Source organism: Primulina tabacum, chromosome 2 (genome assembly GCF_025594145.1).
Source record: "Primulina tabacum isolate GXHZ01 chromosome 2, ASM2559414v2, whole genome shotgun sequence".
Taxonomy (NCBI): domain Eukaryota; kingdom Viridiplantae; phylum Streptophyta; class Magnoliopsida; order Lamiales; family Gesneriaceae; genus Primulina; species Primulina tabacum.
In genome coordinates, this window is record NC_134551.1 from 49,125,856 (window position 1) to 49,138,511 (window position 12,656).

The window sequence follows — 12,656 nt, forward strand, 5'->3', positions numbered from 1 at the left end:
GCAACTGTGTGTGTCTATATATATATACTAGTGCAGCTTGTGATTGAATAATATTTTTTATAATTCATTTGATTTATATTTAAATGAGGATCAAAATATAATTATAAGAAACAATGATGGACTACACTGTAATTTTGATATAAAAATTTAAAAATAAAAGAATAAAAAAATGATTTCAGTACGAATTGAACATAAACCCAAAAAAAAAATGACTCTTATCTGTTTAACTACATATAACTTACATTAAACTTCTAACATTTCATTAATATATATAATTATTAAAACAAATCATGACACTAAAGTCAGTTACTCTAGGTATCTCAAACTTAATAAAATAGTATAGAAGTATAGATATCTATTTATTATATTTTGATCTGCCGATTTTATTTTCATACTGAATTTATTTTTAGTTCAGCTCATTTAAAAATAAAAATTATAATAAAAAATCAATGTTTTAAAAGACACCGTCTATGACCGATTAAGCGGTATGATTGCTCACCGTTTCAAATTTTATATGCTTTTAAATATCTAAATGATAGATGGTGGGTGATCGCTTATCTTAGATCTAAGCCTGATAAAAATAATATGATTTTAAATGAAATTAATATATATATATTTTAAATACTTTAAAATAAACAATAAATTTTATGTTTGGACAGTTGAGTTTCAAATATATGTACATATATTTTTGTTATTAAAGATAATAAAATTATAAACTTTAAATTAATCATTTACGTATTTATTTCATTCAAATTCGTTTAATAATGTCATTGGAAATATATTTATTTAAAATAAATAATTTAATTGAAGATTTAATATATTATTTTATTATCAACTATAAACTGAAAATTTTATTATAAACTATAAACTAATAATTTATACAACTTATTATGTACACGCGATGCTGTGTGTGCAAAAATTTTTTATCATTATTGATTGACTAAAGTATAATTTGATAATTTATGGAGTGGCTAAATTGATATTTGAATTGTTGAAATAAAAAATAAAAATAAAAGTGTGTTGAAATTAAAACAAAAAGCAAAAGTGTAATATTAGTATCATATAAGGGTAAAATTGAAAGAAAAACTTGGTGTCCTCTTAAGTAGTTCATGTGCTCAATCTTAATAAAATAAAAGAATAGAAGAATAGATATATCCTTTCAAAAAAAGAAGAACAGATATATAATTTATCTATATAATATTTTAATTATTTTGGAAAAAAAAAAAACCCTTTTCTCGTGAACGTTATTAAATATAAACCTCAACGCAAAACAAAGCATCACTCACCTAAAATAAACGCAAACTGAAACGTTCGTTCTTTGACACAAATCTTCTAACAGCTGCAGATTCTTCAGTTAACTCCTTAATTCTTCTACTGATACAGTAATGCATATCCAGTATTTTGTTTGTTGGCGGTACTTTGGTAAGATAAATTGTTGATTAATAATTTAGTGGGGAAGAAGGAAGTAATTGGAAGAAGAAAAGCCGATGAATGCAATCAAGGGAAGCGGCGTTGACAGTGGAGGCGGAGTCCAGGCGATACCCTCGGGGTCGCGAAGGATAGTGCAGAGTTTGAAGGAGATAGTGGGCTGTTCGGAGGCGGAGATATATGCAGCACTCAAGGATTGTAATATGAATCCTAATGAAGCTGTCAATCGTCTTATCTGTCTTGGTTTTTCTTTTAAACCCTAAATCTTTTTTTCTTTTGGGTTCATTGTTGTAGGGTTTTTCTGGGTCTATGAGTTATTTTGATGGAAGAAATTATGACATGCGTTTCGGATGTTTTGTGCGTCCGTTTACGTCTAGGACACGTGTCTGCACTTTCCTGTTTCAATAACCACACTTCGTGGCGCTGGGGTTGGGTGGGTTGTATTTGCAAACCGTGGTGAATCTTGTGTGATTTTTTGCTACGCAAATTTAGAGTTTCTTGTATTATTCAAGAATTTCTCCAAACGCTTATGTCTAGGCGATAGTGTCCCATGATGTTGATTCCAAAAGGCAACTGGTCATTAGTCCTATATTCTTTTTTTTCCTTTTATTTTTTATTTAGTGATTGGCTTTAAGTTGAATTTTTGCCCCTTGGTGCTATGATTACTTTGTAGGCCTTTCAGCTTGTGTTAGAAAGGAGTATTCTCATCTGGAGCTAAACCTAATTGAAGTACCGAGCTAATTGAATGTCACTGCTCGTGAAAATCTAAAGTTGAAATCATTGATTATTTCTCATTGTTTGAACATGTTTCTGATCCATGTTTTGCAATTGTCTAGATCCTTTTCATGAGGTGAAGAGCAAACGAGAGAAGAAAAAAGAGGTTTGTGATTGTCGTCAGCGGATAATTTCATGACTGGGTTCTACTGTGATTGCGAAAGTTGGCTTTCCCCGTACATGCAGTATGCAAAAAAACATATAAAAATAAAATCAAATCCATATCTGTAATGGAGCAAATCGGGGATTTTTTGGCTTGTAGTCTCCACTGCTTGTAGTTTGTTTTATCTTTTTGCAACAAAAACAGAATAGTTCGATTTCTAAAGATGATGGGAACCTTGTTACTGTGTGCATATTGCTTTTTATTTTGTATAATTGGATCTGGGTTGTAAAATCTGGTATGCATGCGATTTAGTTTTTTTCTGACTTGCTATAATACACTGCTCTCCTTTCAGGGCAAGGATATCAGTGATTCTAACCCTCGCAGTGCTAATAATTCTTCAAATCAAGGCAGCAAGAATGTTTTAGATCGATTTCATGGCCGTGGTGGTTTAACACCGAATAACTCTTTTGGTGGTATGAACCTTCAATAAAAAATTTACCTGTTATATTATTAACTAGAATGGATCATGAAAAGACATTGAAAAACATTTTCGATTTCTCTTTATCAGAGTCCTCACCTTTGCATGGAAAGTCATCATTTAAGAAAGATAATGAATCAGCTCCTTACACAAGTTCACTATCGTCAGCACATCCTGTGTCGGGAAAATATGAAAGCAGAGGATCTTTTGGCTTCAGGTTTGTCTGTTTTAACTTGTTCCAAATTTCTCTGAGGCTGCAATTAAGAAAATTTGGTAAGTTTAGTACTTGGACTGAGATGCATTTGTCTGACCAAAATCATGAGCTATTGGTTTTGTTAACTTTTATCGAAGAGTTATTGTTGAGGTCTGTTTTTTTCCGATGCCTCTCTCAATTGTATATTGTTTCTCATACTCGTGCAAGTTTTGTGTCTAAATCTAAAAATAGATATGTCCATATATGCACTTATTTCTGCCTAGTGCATTATGGAAGTAATGCTGCTTATACCTGTCTCGGTTTTAATATCTAAGTGTTGCTCGATGAAAAATCTAACTGAGTTGAGGCTTCAATAATTATAAATTGTATTGTTATGTCCCAAGACTTGATTTTTAGATCCCACAGAGACAGTGAAGTGATTAATTTTCAGTAGAAGCAGGATAACTAGAATTTCCACGCTGTGGCTCATTACTGTTCTTGATAATATTTCATGTGAATGCTTTTATTCCTCTCACTTATTGTATGTTGCAGTATCGGTACTTCTGCCAAAAATGAAGTGCAATTACTGGACATAAATGAAGGTATGCCATCTAGTGCACAACCAACTTCTAGTTGTCAGTCTACCTGGGTGGGTGTTCCTGGTCGGTTGTCCATGGCTGACATTGTGAAGATGGGTAGACCGCCTAATAAAGCATCAAATGCTGCAAATACAACTCAGCACAATGTTCAGGTTCCTGTTGTAGCGGCATCTCATCAAATGTTACATTTTTCTGAGGATCAAATGTCCAAAACCCACGACTCAAGAGTTTCTTCCATCCAACGTGTTCCCACCTATGATGATTGGCCTTCAATTGAGACGAAAACGATCCCTGTCACAGAGTATGGTGTGGATTTTGAGCTGCATCAGGAAGCACCGTGCGTTCCTTTTGACATTATCAATCGACAATCGGAGGCAGATGAGGTTAAGGAAACTGAAGATGAAACCTCCAAAAATCCTGGATTGGATGATGTGGATTCTCTTTGTAACTGTGTTAGGAGGAGTATTAAAGGTGACAATACAAGAGGTGCGTCTGAATTTGAGAATGATTTGTACGAAAAGATGAGCTCTTACCAGCCTCAAGGTCATGATTCTGAGCATCTTCAAGGTGAGTGCTTGAAGAATTGTACCTTTTATTGACAATTTCTATATTTTTGTCTGCACAAAAATTAAGCATGCTGTCTTCTTTGTGGATTTTAGGTAAAGTAAAAAAATAGTCACTGTTGAACGAAAAAGTTGAAATAGCTTTGAATGTTCATTAAGGCCATATGGTCTTGTCTAGATTAGTTTCTCTTCTAGTGCTAATTAATTGGTCTAAGAAGAAGTTGATCTCTCAATTCAGGTTGTTTCTTTTCGACACTCTAAATCTTTTGTGCGTCATTGTTTATGTTCAATCATTTTGATTGTCCTGCCAGTGGTTGTATTGGTGTGTGCTTGAATTTTTTAGACTGTTATTATTTGCAGCTGAAGGTGTTGATTCAGTCCCATCAGTCACAAGAAACTTGCAACAACTAAGTGTTGGAATGGCTGATAGAGGGTTTCCGTTAGAGGGGGATACTCCTTCTGTGGTTATTCCAGATCATCTGCAGGTTCATTCTGCAGATTTTTCACAATTGAGTTTTGGTAGTTTTAGATCTGGCATTAGTGCTACATTTTGTTCTGGGGCAATGAAGTCTATACCTGTAAAAACTAACTTGGGAGATGCACTCGGCAAGGCTGATGTTTCATCACTTGGGCGTCCAGAGATTCCAGACGCTAGGTATAACTTGTATTTACACTTGGAATTCCGTTTTTATCTTGTTCTCATTATGGATGGTAATTAAATATCTCTCTTCTATTTTTTGCAGAAATTCGGAGTACTTTGCTGATGATTCTCTTAGAAATGCTTCTGATGGTAGTTTTTCAATTAGAAGTGATCTACATGGTCAGAGCTATGATGCTTCTCCTGCTTCACAGCCAGAAGATCAGAAGCCTGAGAATGCTGAGGTGGCTCATAGATTGCAATATTCTTTTCCTGCTTCTAAACCTAGCCACGCCTTTGCTGATGTCCAACACTTAAATGCCTCTTATAATCAGACGATTTCACAGATGGAAAATCTTACACCCTTTTCAAATGCAATGGTAAACATTTTTGTTACTATTTTAGGCTCGGTGACTAGATTTGATTACTTGAATGATTGTATGATGGTGATAAAGCAAGTTCACATGATTTCGAAACCGTAAGTGGTTCCCATTTTTTTTTGTTGGGGTTAGGTTTGTTAAAATTGATTCTCGAATCCAAGACCTTGTTCTTAGATGGACTACAAGCCATTGACAAAGTTGTTCCCTTTGGAATTAAATATGATTCACAAATTATAAAGAGTTTGACCGCCTCTTTACCCCCATTCTCTTTGTTTTGATATCCTGTAATTACACTTCATGCACAAAAGATTTTTTGACAGTATATCCTATGGTGATGTTCTCATCACGGGCATGGGCATGGGTAATAATTTACATTTGCTATTTCTGTTATTTGAAACGTTAGATATATGATCTGATGATTATCCTTTTTTAAGACAGGAGAGAAATACTTCTATACTTTTTCTTGAAATTTTCATTTTCTGATGTTTCTTGACAGCATTCATACACAAATCCGTTGTCAAGCTCTCTGCTGGCTGCTAGTGTTCACCCCATTAGAGAATCTGATATTCAGCCCTCGCCGTTTTCTCTTGCACAATCGACATCTTGTAGATACGGGAACTCTATCTCTTCCATCGGTGTTTCAGAAATTTCTATGCCTGAGGTTCCCATTTTATGTTCTCTATGGATCTTCTTAATTTACTTTCCACTTCTTGTTAGAAAATCTCCATCTCTTTGGCTCCTTTAATTGCAATTTATTTTATTTGTAATATTATTCCTTTGTCTGTGGACCTTCAGGTCTACAGGTACAAAGAAAAATTAGTTACATCATTCTGATAAATGACTTTCTGGCTCCGTTGGATATTTTAAACAGAGGGAATTGACAATAGCATTTTAATCGGTCAAATAGCTTGACCCCCTAACTGAGTTTTAACATGTGGTATTAACAGTTAAGTAGTACTCTAGTTCACATTGTACTTGACTGATTGTGCTTTGGGACCTTCTAGGCACTGAAGAGTTCTGATCTCTCTTCTTCTCAGCTTGGTCACCAGAGCCTTTCTGGAACAAGTGTTGCAACTGGACCTCCTCTACCTTATAACCTTGCGATGCACCCATATTCTCAACCTACTCTTCCTCTGGGACCCTATGGCAATATGATTGGCTACCCCGTCTTGCCTCAGAGCTATACGTACATGCCTTCTGCTTTTCAACAAACGTTTTTGGGTAACAGCACGTACCATCAGTCTCTGGCCGCGATGCTCCCTCAGTATAAAAATAGCGCTTCTTTCAGTAGTTTGCCTCAATCTGCTGCTATTGCTTCTGGATACGGTGGCTTTGGAAGTTCTACAACAATTCCTGGAAACTTCCCTGTGAATCCACCTGTTACCTCGTCTGGGACAACTTTGAGCTACGATGATCTTTTGAATTCTCAGTTCAAGAATAACCACCACTTGATCTCGCTTCAGCAGGTATGGTGTTTTTGGTCTGAAAATGATCGATTTTTATCTATGCATCTAATTATCTTCGATTTCTTTACATAGAAAAGAATGCATGTATGTACCATTTTGTCACCCAAGCTTCTACCTCTTGATGTGATTTTGGTACTCTGTTCTTTCCATTATTATATCGTACCAGAGTTTCGATAAAATTTTGAAACTGAATTCCTAGGTATAAATTACCTTCTGGCACTAATTTTATCAACGTTTTCATGTAAAGATTATAATGCTTTGAAATACACGCAAACACAATATCGGTTATGTGCTATTCTGTCGCTAGGATGGTTGGGTTGATTGTTTTTTGTATCATTGTTTTAGGCTGACTTGTATTTTATCATTTGCGTTTCTCAGAATAAGAACTCACCAATTTGGCTTCATGGAGGTAATTCGAGAACCATGTCGACTGTCCCAGCCAACACATATTACAGTTATCAAGGCCAAAATCAACAACTTGGTGGATTCAGGCAAGGTCAGCAGTCATCACAGAGTTATGGAACTGTAGGACACCCTACCTTCTACAATTCTCAGACCGGTATGACTCTCGATCATAAGAACAACTCAAGAGACAGCGCTGGCTCTCGAGGACAGCTTAAGCAGTCCCAAATCTGGCAGAGTAGTAGCTACTAACCCTAATACCTCCTGGTATCTCAGGGGCATGAGTGAATGTGTGGCCTTTATGATGTTCAAAGTGGATTTGATTGGCCACTGCCCTTTGCTATGAGGTTGTATTATGATGAACTTATCTTTGATGTAAGGTAGGAACGTGGATGCTAATTGTTTGTTTGCGGAGACGCCTTTTTCTCTAATATCTTTCTTTATTTCGTTTTGGCCAAAGATCTAATAGAAACTATAATTCAAGAAAAGCTACAGAACCGGGCAACCCCTTTAGCGTCAATATAGGATGGGATTTGGGATGTTATAGTGATCTTGTGCTTGGTATTTGGGCATATGTGAAATGGTTATGACCATATTTTCTAAAAAAGAAATTATGTGGTAAGTTTTTTGATTGCTTCCGTATTGCGTCCGATACATTGACTATTTCTTTTTATGATTTTTAATATTAAAATGTTTGGTTATACCAAAAGAGATCACGATATCCCTTAGATGATATATTTTAGTATAAATATAGATACACCACAATCTCCCACCATAAGTCGTAATGTGACTATATAAGCTCATGAATGGATTCATTTCCAAGTTTTTTCATGCCGTTCTCTCTTCAAAATCAGACATGGAAGGTTGACCGCAGGTTCAAAAACATTCACTTGTCTTAATGACCGCAGGTTCAAAAACATTCACAAGTCAAAAGTTGGAGTTAAGATGTCATCCCAAGATCCCAACTTCTCCCAAACAAGGGGGGGAAATGTTCCAAAAACAGTTGCATTATATTAAATCTTCTCTTGAGGCAACTGAAGCTAATTAACAGCATTTTAGAGAAAATGAAACATAAATTTCCTTCATATTTGTCTAGTGTATTCTATGTAAAATGAATCCCACATTTCATCACTTCAAAAGAGATCTAGTCAGATGTTCGCGAGCAGTTGCCAGTGCTTGACTTATTGTCTGCGATCACGAGTTAAGCAGCAAAAATTAGAGGGAAATTATCTGCAACTTTTTCAAAGAGTGCTAGATAATACTTACTTGCTCAGCAAGAGGTGCTCCGGAATCAATACTGTGTGTTGCAACTTTGCTTGCAATGCTAGATGCGTCCGTTTCCAGAATAATTCTGCTCATGGAAAGAGAAAAGCCATCTCATAACTAACATTATTACATATAATTTTTACTTTTAATATTGTACATATTATTTTTATTTTTTTACTAATAATATGTTTTATGATTAAAATAGAATATTTAAATTATAATTTTATATATAAATGTTTTTATTTTAATTTTATAAAAAAAACCGGTTAATCCGGTTACCGACCAAAATAACCGGTTTTAGTTTGGTTCGGTTAATTCGATTTTAGTGAGAAATCAATTCAGTTTTGTTAGTTTTCAACAAACCCTAACCAAAACTTGGGAATAAAATATAAATAACATTAAATTTAAAATCAAAATATTTTTCAATATTATATATATATATTTTTTGTTTAAAATAAAATTTTGTGACGATTTTTTTAAAAATATAAAAATTTGAATTTTTATGAATAAAAAGTTTACTTCTTGACATATAAAACAAAAGTTTTGTATTTGAGCTTTTTAACGAAAATAAAGATTTTCCTTAAAAAAAAGGAAAATAAAGATTTTACTATTTAAAGAAATATATTATAAGGGCAATTGTCACGTCTCGTGTCCATGCCCGCATATGTGCGACTGCACAACGAGACTCGATAGCATTTACTTTGTATTCATCATCGTCTTACGAAAATGACAAGCTCAAGTTTCTACAGCAGACCACTTTTAACCCTATACGAACTATTTTAAACATTCATTTCTTTCCTATTTGGGGTGGGATATCACAATCATCTCTCCTTCAGAATGCGACGTTCTCGTCGCGACCTAACCCTCGATCCACCAGCATCGAGAATATAGATGTGGCTCCTATAGGTTTAAGAGGTGACTCCCGTCATGTAACGGTTTACCCTACATGTTCAAGAGGTGGTGACACGTAGCACTTTGTTATGCATAACACTTATCTCCCAGTGTTTTTGCTGGTGACCATATGTGATATAATTGTGTCACGCCATGCATATGTGGCGACTGTACAACGGGACCCTATAACAACTACTTCGTATTCGTTCTCGTTTTACGAATTTGACTAGTCCAAGTTATTATAAGAACCCATTATAACCCCTTATAAATTATTTTAAACATTCATCTCTTTCTCACGTGAGATGGGACCCATCTCACAGAAATATTGTCAAATGGTAAATTAATCAGGTAATGTGGAGTGTTATTAACACTTTTTGGAGTGTAAATAACACTCCTTAAAGGAAAAACGTAGATTCTTACCCGCCATCAACAATTTCATCAATGCACAAAAGAATGAGATCCAGATTTTCAAGTGCCTCCTTCTTCTCGACATTGCCCCTAAACGAAATAACGTGTAAAATGAAACATGGTCTTTATGAAGCATTTTTACCTTACATAATTTAAATTTAGTTCTCTTGACAACGTCCTCTAAATTTAAGGATATTTCTCTCTTACAAAATTTAAATTTTATAAAAATATTTTCATCTAACCTTACACGTTGTGAAACTCACCTGTCTTTAAATAAAAGCTTCGACTTGATCAAAATATTTCCTTCTCTCGTTAAGTGATTGACTCAAATTTATCTTATATATATCAATTAACACTGTCATTTAATTCACAGCATGTATTATGCATACACGCGAGTGTACAGTGTACCCTTTATGCTAGTAATAAAAAGAAGTGACCATCGTCAGATACCAATAAGAACCAGTTTATGATCAGTACCTAAGTAGAATACCTACAGCATCAAAGAATCCCTGAAGAACTGAGAATAAAATGAGTTCATTTTCATCTTCACCTCCAGTAACATAAAAGTGCAGGTCTTGAACAAACTTGTACACTATGATGTTGTTCTCAAGCATAGTTATCTCCGCTGTGGGTTAAAAAACAAGCAAGTAACCATCCAGCTTAATTCAATAAGGCCCACCGTCTCAGATTAAAAAGGATAGGTAATGAACTTGAAAACCAGAAAATTCATGATACAAACCAACAAGATTTCGCATCTCCAATTCAGTTGCACAAGCATATATAATCCACAGGAGTTGTAACCTCAATATAAGCAAAAACAATAAAATATAAATCCGAATTCTGTTTTCGGAAAAAAGGATTTATATGTGTGAGAAGGAATTTTTGAGAAAATAAACTACTAAAATTCTAACCCAGTTACCTAAGGTTTCCAAGTGGCATAAAACTGTTCATTTTGCCACTTCCTCACAGAAGCACCACCATACCAGAATAACATAAAATAAAAAAAGTTTCAAACATTCTTTGCAGACTCATTTCGAACTAGCCAATAACACATCAACATTGTAACCGGCACAGTGTGAATTAAATTACTGATCAAACCACAAAAGGTAGTAAACAATGTCAGAAATGGAAAACCTATGCTTCACATCATCAAGTTGGGGGCACCCCAAGCAAAACTTTTAACAAAAAACCATAGGAAGATTAGAACTGAAAAGTAATTATCTCACTAGTCATTAATAATGTATATTAAAACGCAAAGAAGGGGATGATGCATGACAAACTGATAAAACTATTAGTACCTAAAAGCATATTAAGCAATCAGATGCAGCTGCGCATGCAAAAGCAATAATCTGACAATTTTGAAATCGCAGAATACCTTCAGTCCGGGCACTCGTCTTCTGTGTCTTGGTAAATACTGTCTTTTCAAAAGTTTCCTTCGCACTATTTGAAGGCAAGTCGTCTGCATAGTACTTGACAGCAACACGTTTCCCCTCTGAATCAAGGAGTAGAATGTTCTTTATCGAAGGGCAGAGGTCCTGCTAGCAAGATAGTTAATTAAAATTAAAATCAAGACCATATTTCAGAATACAAGAAAGTAAGTTCTGAGTCATGAATGAAGCTCGAGAGAGTTTCAATTCAACTGCTGTATATCACTTAAAACTCTTAAATCTGTTCTGGTGAACTCAAGTTCTCATTTTTGTTCTCCAATAAAACCTGGAGCCTACTTCAAAGTCACAAAAGCTCTTTCCTTTGTTTTTCATATCTAATTCTTCTATACAGAGATTCTGCACTTGTACAAATAATAACTTAGCTTTCGCTTTACTTATCCTCCGTTGTTTAGGAAAATAATAATCGTGAATACAATACTTATGTTCAAAACAAACAATCATTTTCTTCATAGAGAAGTTCAACTAGAAATGATTTTTTAATACAAAAAAGCCGCCTTTTTAAAGCATTCGATCATGTTATTAGCATTTTAGATCAACAGCAACAAAACACTTGCGGGAATCCACCCATGACATTCATCATCTCACCTAACCACAATGTTTCGTTTTTACGATTAAGTGAAGAGTGAAAATAATCGATGTCAAAGCAAATGATTCCCCAGTTATGTCCACTATATTAACGTTGCTACCTTAAAAAAACCAGAATAAGTGAAGCACGATCTAACTTAGATCCGGCTTGTTCAGGAATTACGGATCACCGGCCATGAATAGCACAAAAAGAAGATTACAGTGTAAACCTAAAAATGTTACCTAGGTTCTTAATTAACGGCATGCAGGTTAACGAGATACTACCTACCTATGTGCACGTTACCTCACTTCATTTCAGATCTTATCACACGTATAATTTAAAAAAAAAAAATGGGTCTTATCCTATACATGCATCGGCAAATCCATTCTATCACGGGGCAACGTGATAGATAAAATAAACTCTGTAATTCCCAATGAAATCACAATAATCCGTAAAAATAAGAAAATAATTGAGAGAGGGAGATGGAGAAATGGAGAGAAATAAGGTTAATACCATGTCCGACGGAGTAGCTTCGAGCCCAGTACGGATCGAGAGAAAGGGGGAGAACAGTCCCACGCTGCACAAAAATCTCTGATTTACTTCACTGTCATAAATTCTGTTAGGATCTTTTCAACATTTCAAAAGAACAAAGTTTGACGTATTATATTAAAATTAATTTTTATATATATATGTCTCAACTCTGAAGGCAAAAACTAATTTCTACAAAAAAATAAAAACAGTATAATAATACAAATTATTAAATTATATAATTGTTAGATTAAGACCTTCTTTAAAAATAATTAGGATATTACTTCTCACTAATATAATATTTGGACGTTCACGCAATATTAATTATTGTAAACTTATTTTCATGTGGGGAAAATATTCCTTTCTCTAATTAATACGAGACATGAGGTAATTTTTTCAGAAGGTGACGTTCTCGTCATAGTATGATTGTTGATTCATTAGCACCGATAATCTAGAGATGGATTTGACCTTAGGTCCACTAACATTGAAAATCTAGACGTGATTTCTACAAGTTTAAGACATGACTT

At 34.5% G+C, this 12,656-nt stretch overlaps 2 protein-coding genes across 6 annotated transcripts; one reads left to right on the forward strand and one right to left on the reverse strand.

Annotated features, from left to right (window-relative positions):
- Nucleotides 1-1,269: 1,269 nt before the first annotated feature.
- Nucleotides 1,270-7,564, forward strand: LOC142534151 (uncharacterized). 5 transcript variants are annotated; one of them, XM_075641077.1, is made up of 10 exons: nucleotides 1,270-1,671; nucleotides 2,265-2,308; nucleotides 2,658-2,778; nucleotides 2,874-3,000; nucleotides 3,529-4,142; nucleotides 4,499-4,793; nucleotides 4,882-5,155; nucleotides 5,652-5,816; nucleotides 6,160-6,621; nucleotides 7,000-7,564. In XM_075641077.1, the coding sequence occupies exons 1-10, from the start codon at nucleotides 1,488-1,490 to the stop codon at nucleotides 7,273-7,275; spliced, it is 2,562 nt and encodes an 853-aa protein (XP_075497192.1). In that variant the 5' UTR covers nucleotides 1,270-1,487; the 3' UTR covers nucleotides 7,276-7,564. The 5 variants fall into 5 exon arrangements, with proteins under 5 accessions (XP_075497192.1, XP_075497210.1, XP_075497201.1 ...); XM_075641095.1 differs by having other exon boundaries at nucleotides 6,193-6,621; XM_075641086.1 differs by having other exon boundaries at nucleotides 4,882-5,149.
- A 334-nt stretch (nucleotides 7,565-7,898) lies between these two features.
- Nucleotides 7,899-12,245, reverse strand: LOC142534176 (coatomer subunit zeta-1-like). Its single transcript, XM_075641112.1, has 6 exons — nucleotides 12,115-12,245; nucleotides 10,964-11,123; nucleotides 10,066-10,213; nucleotides 9,601-9,678; nucleotides 8,290-8,374; nucleotides 7,899-8,211 (listed from the first exon to the last, which is right to left on the reverse strand). Exons 1-6 carry the CDS (start codon nucleotides 12,115-12,117, stop codon nucleotides 8,152-8,154), a joined length of 534 nt encoding a protein of 177 aa, XP_075497227.1. The 5' UTR covers nucleotides 12,118-12,245; the 3' UTR covers nucleotides 7,899-8,151.
- Between the last annotated feature and the right edge of the window lie 411 nt (nucleotides 12,246-12,656).

Coding starts and splice junctions, on each gene's coding strand:
- LOC142534151 (XM_075641077.1), top strand. CDS start 1,488: ATGAATGCAATCAAGGGAAGCGGCGTTGACAGTGGAGGCGGAGTCCAG. Junction 1,672..2,264: donor CAATCGTCTTATCTGTCTTG/GTTTTTCTTTTA, acceptor GCAATTGTCTAG/ATCCTTTTCATGAGGTGAAG. Junction 4,143..4,498: donor TGATTCTGAGCATCTTCAAG/GTGAGTGCTTGA, acceptor TATTATTTGCAG/CTGAAGGTGTTGATTCAGTC.
- LOC142534176 (XM_075641112.1), bottom strand. Junction 9,679..10,065: donor GCTGTAGGTATTCTACTTAG/GTACTGATCATA, acceptor TATTTCGTTTAG/GGGCAATGTCGAGAAGAAGG. Junction 8,212..8,289: donor GAGCACCTCTTGCTGAGCAA/GTAAGTATTATC, acceptor TCGTGATCGCAG/ACAATAAGTCAAGCACTGGC.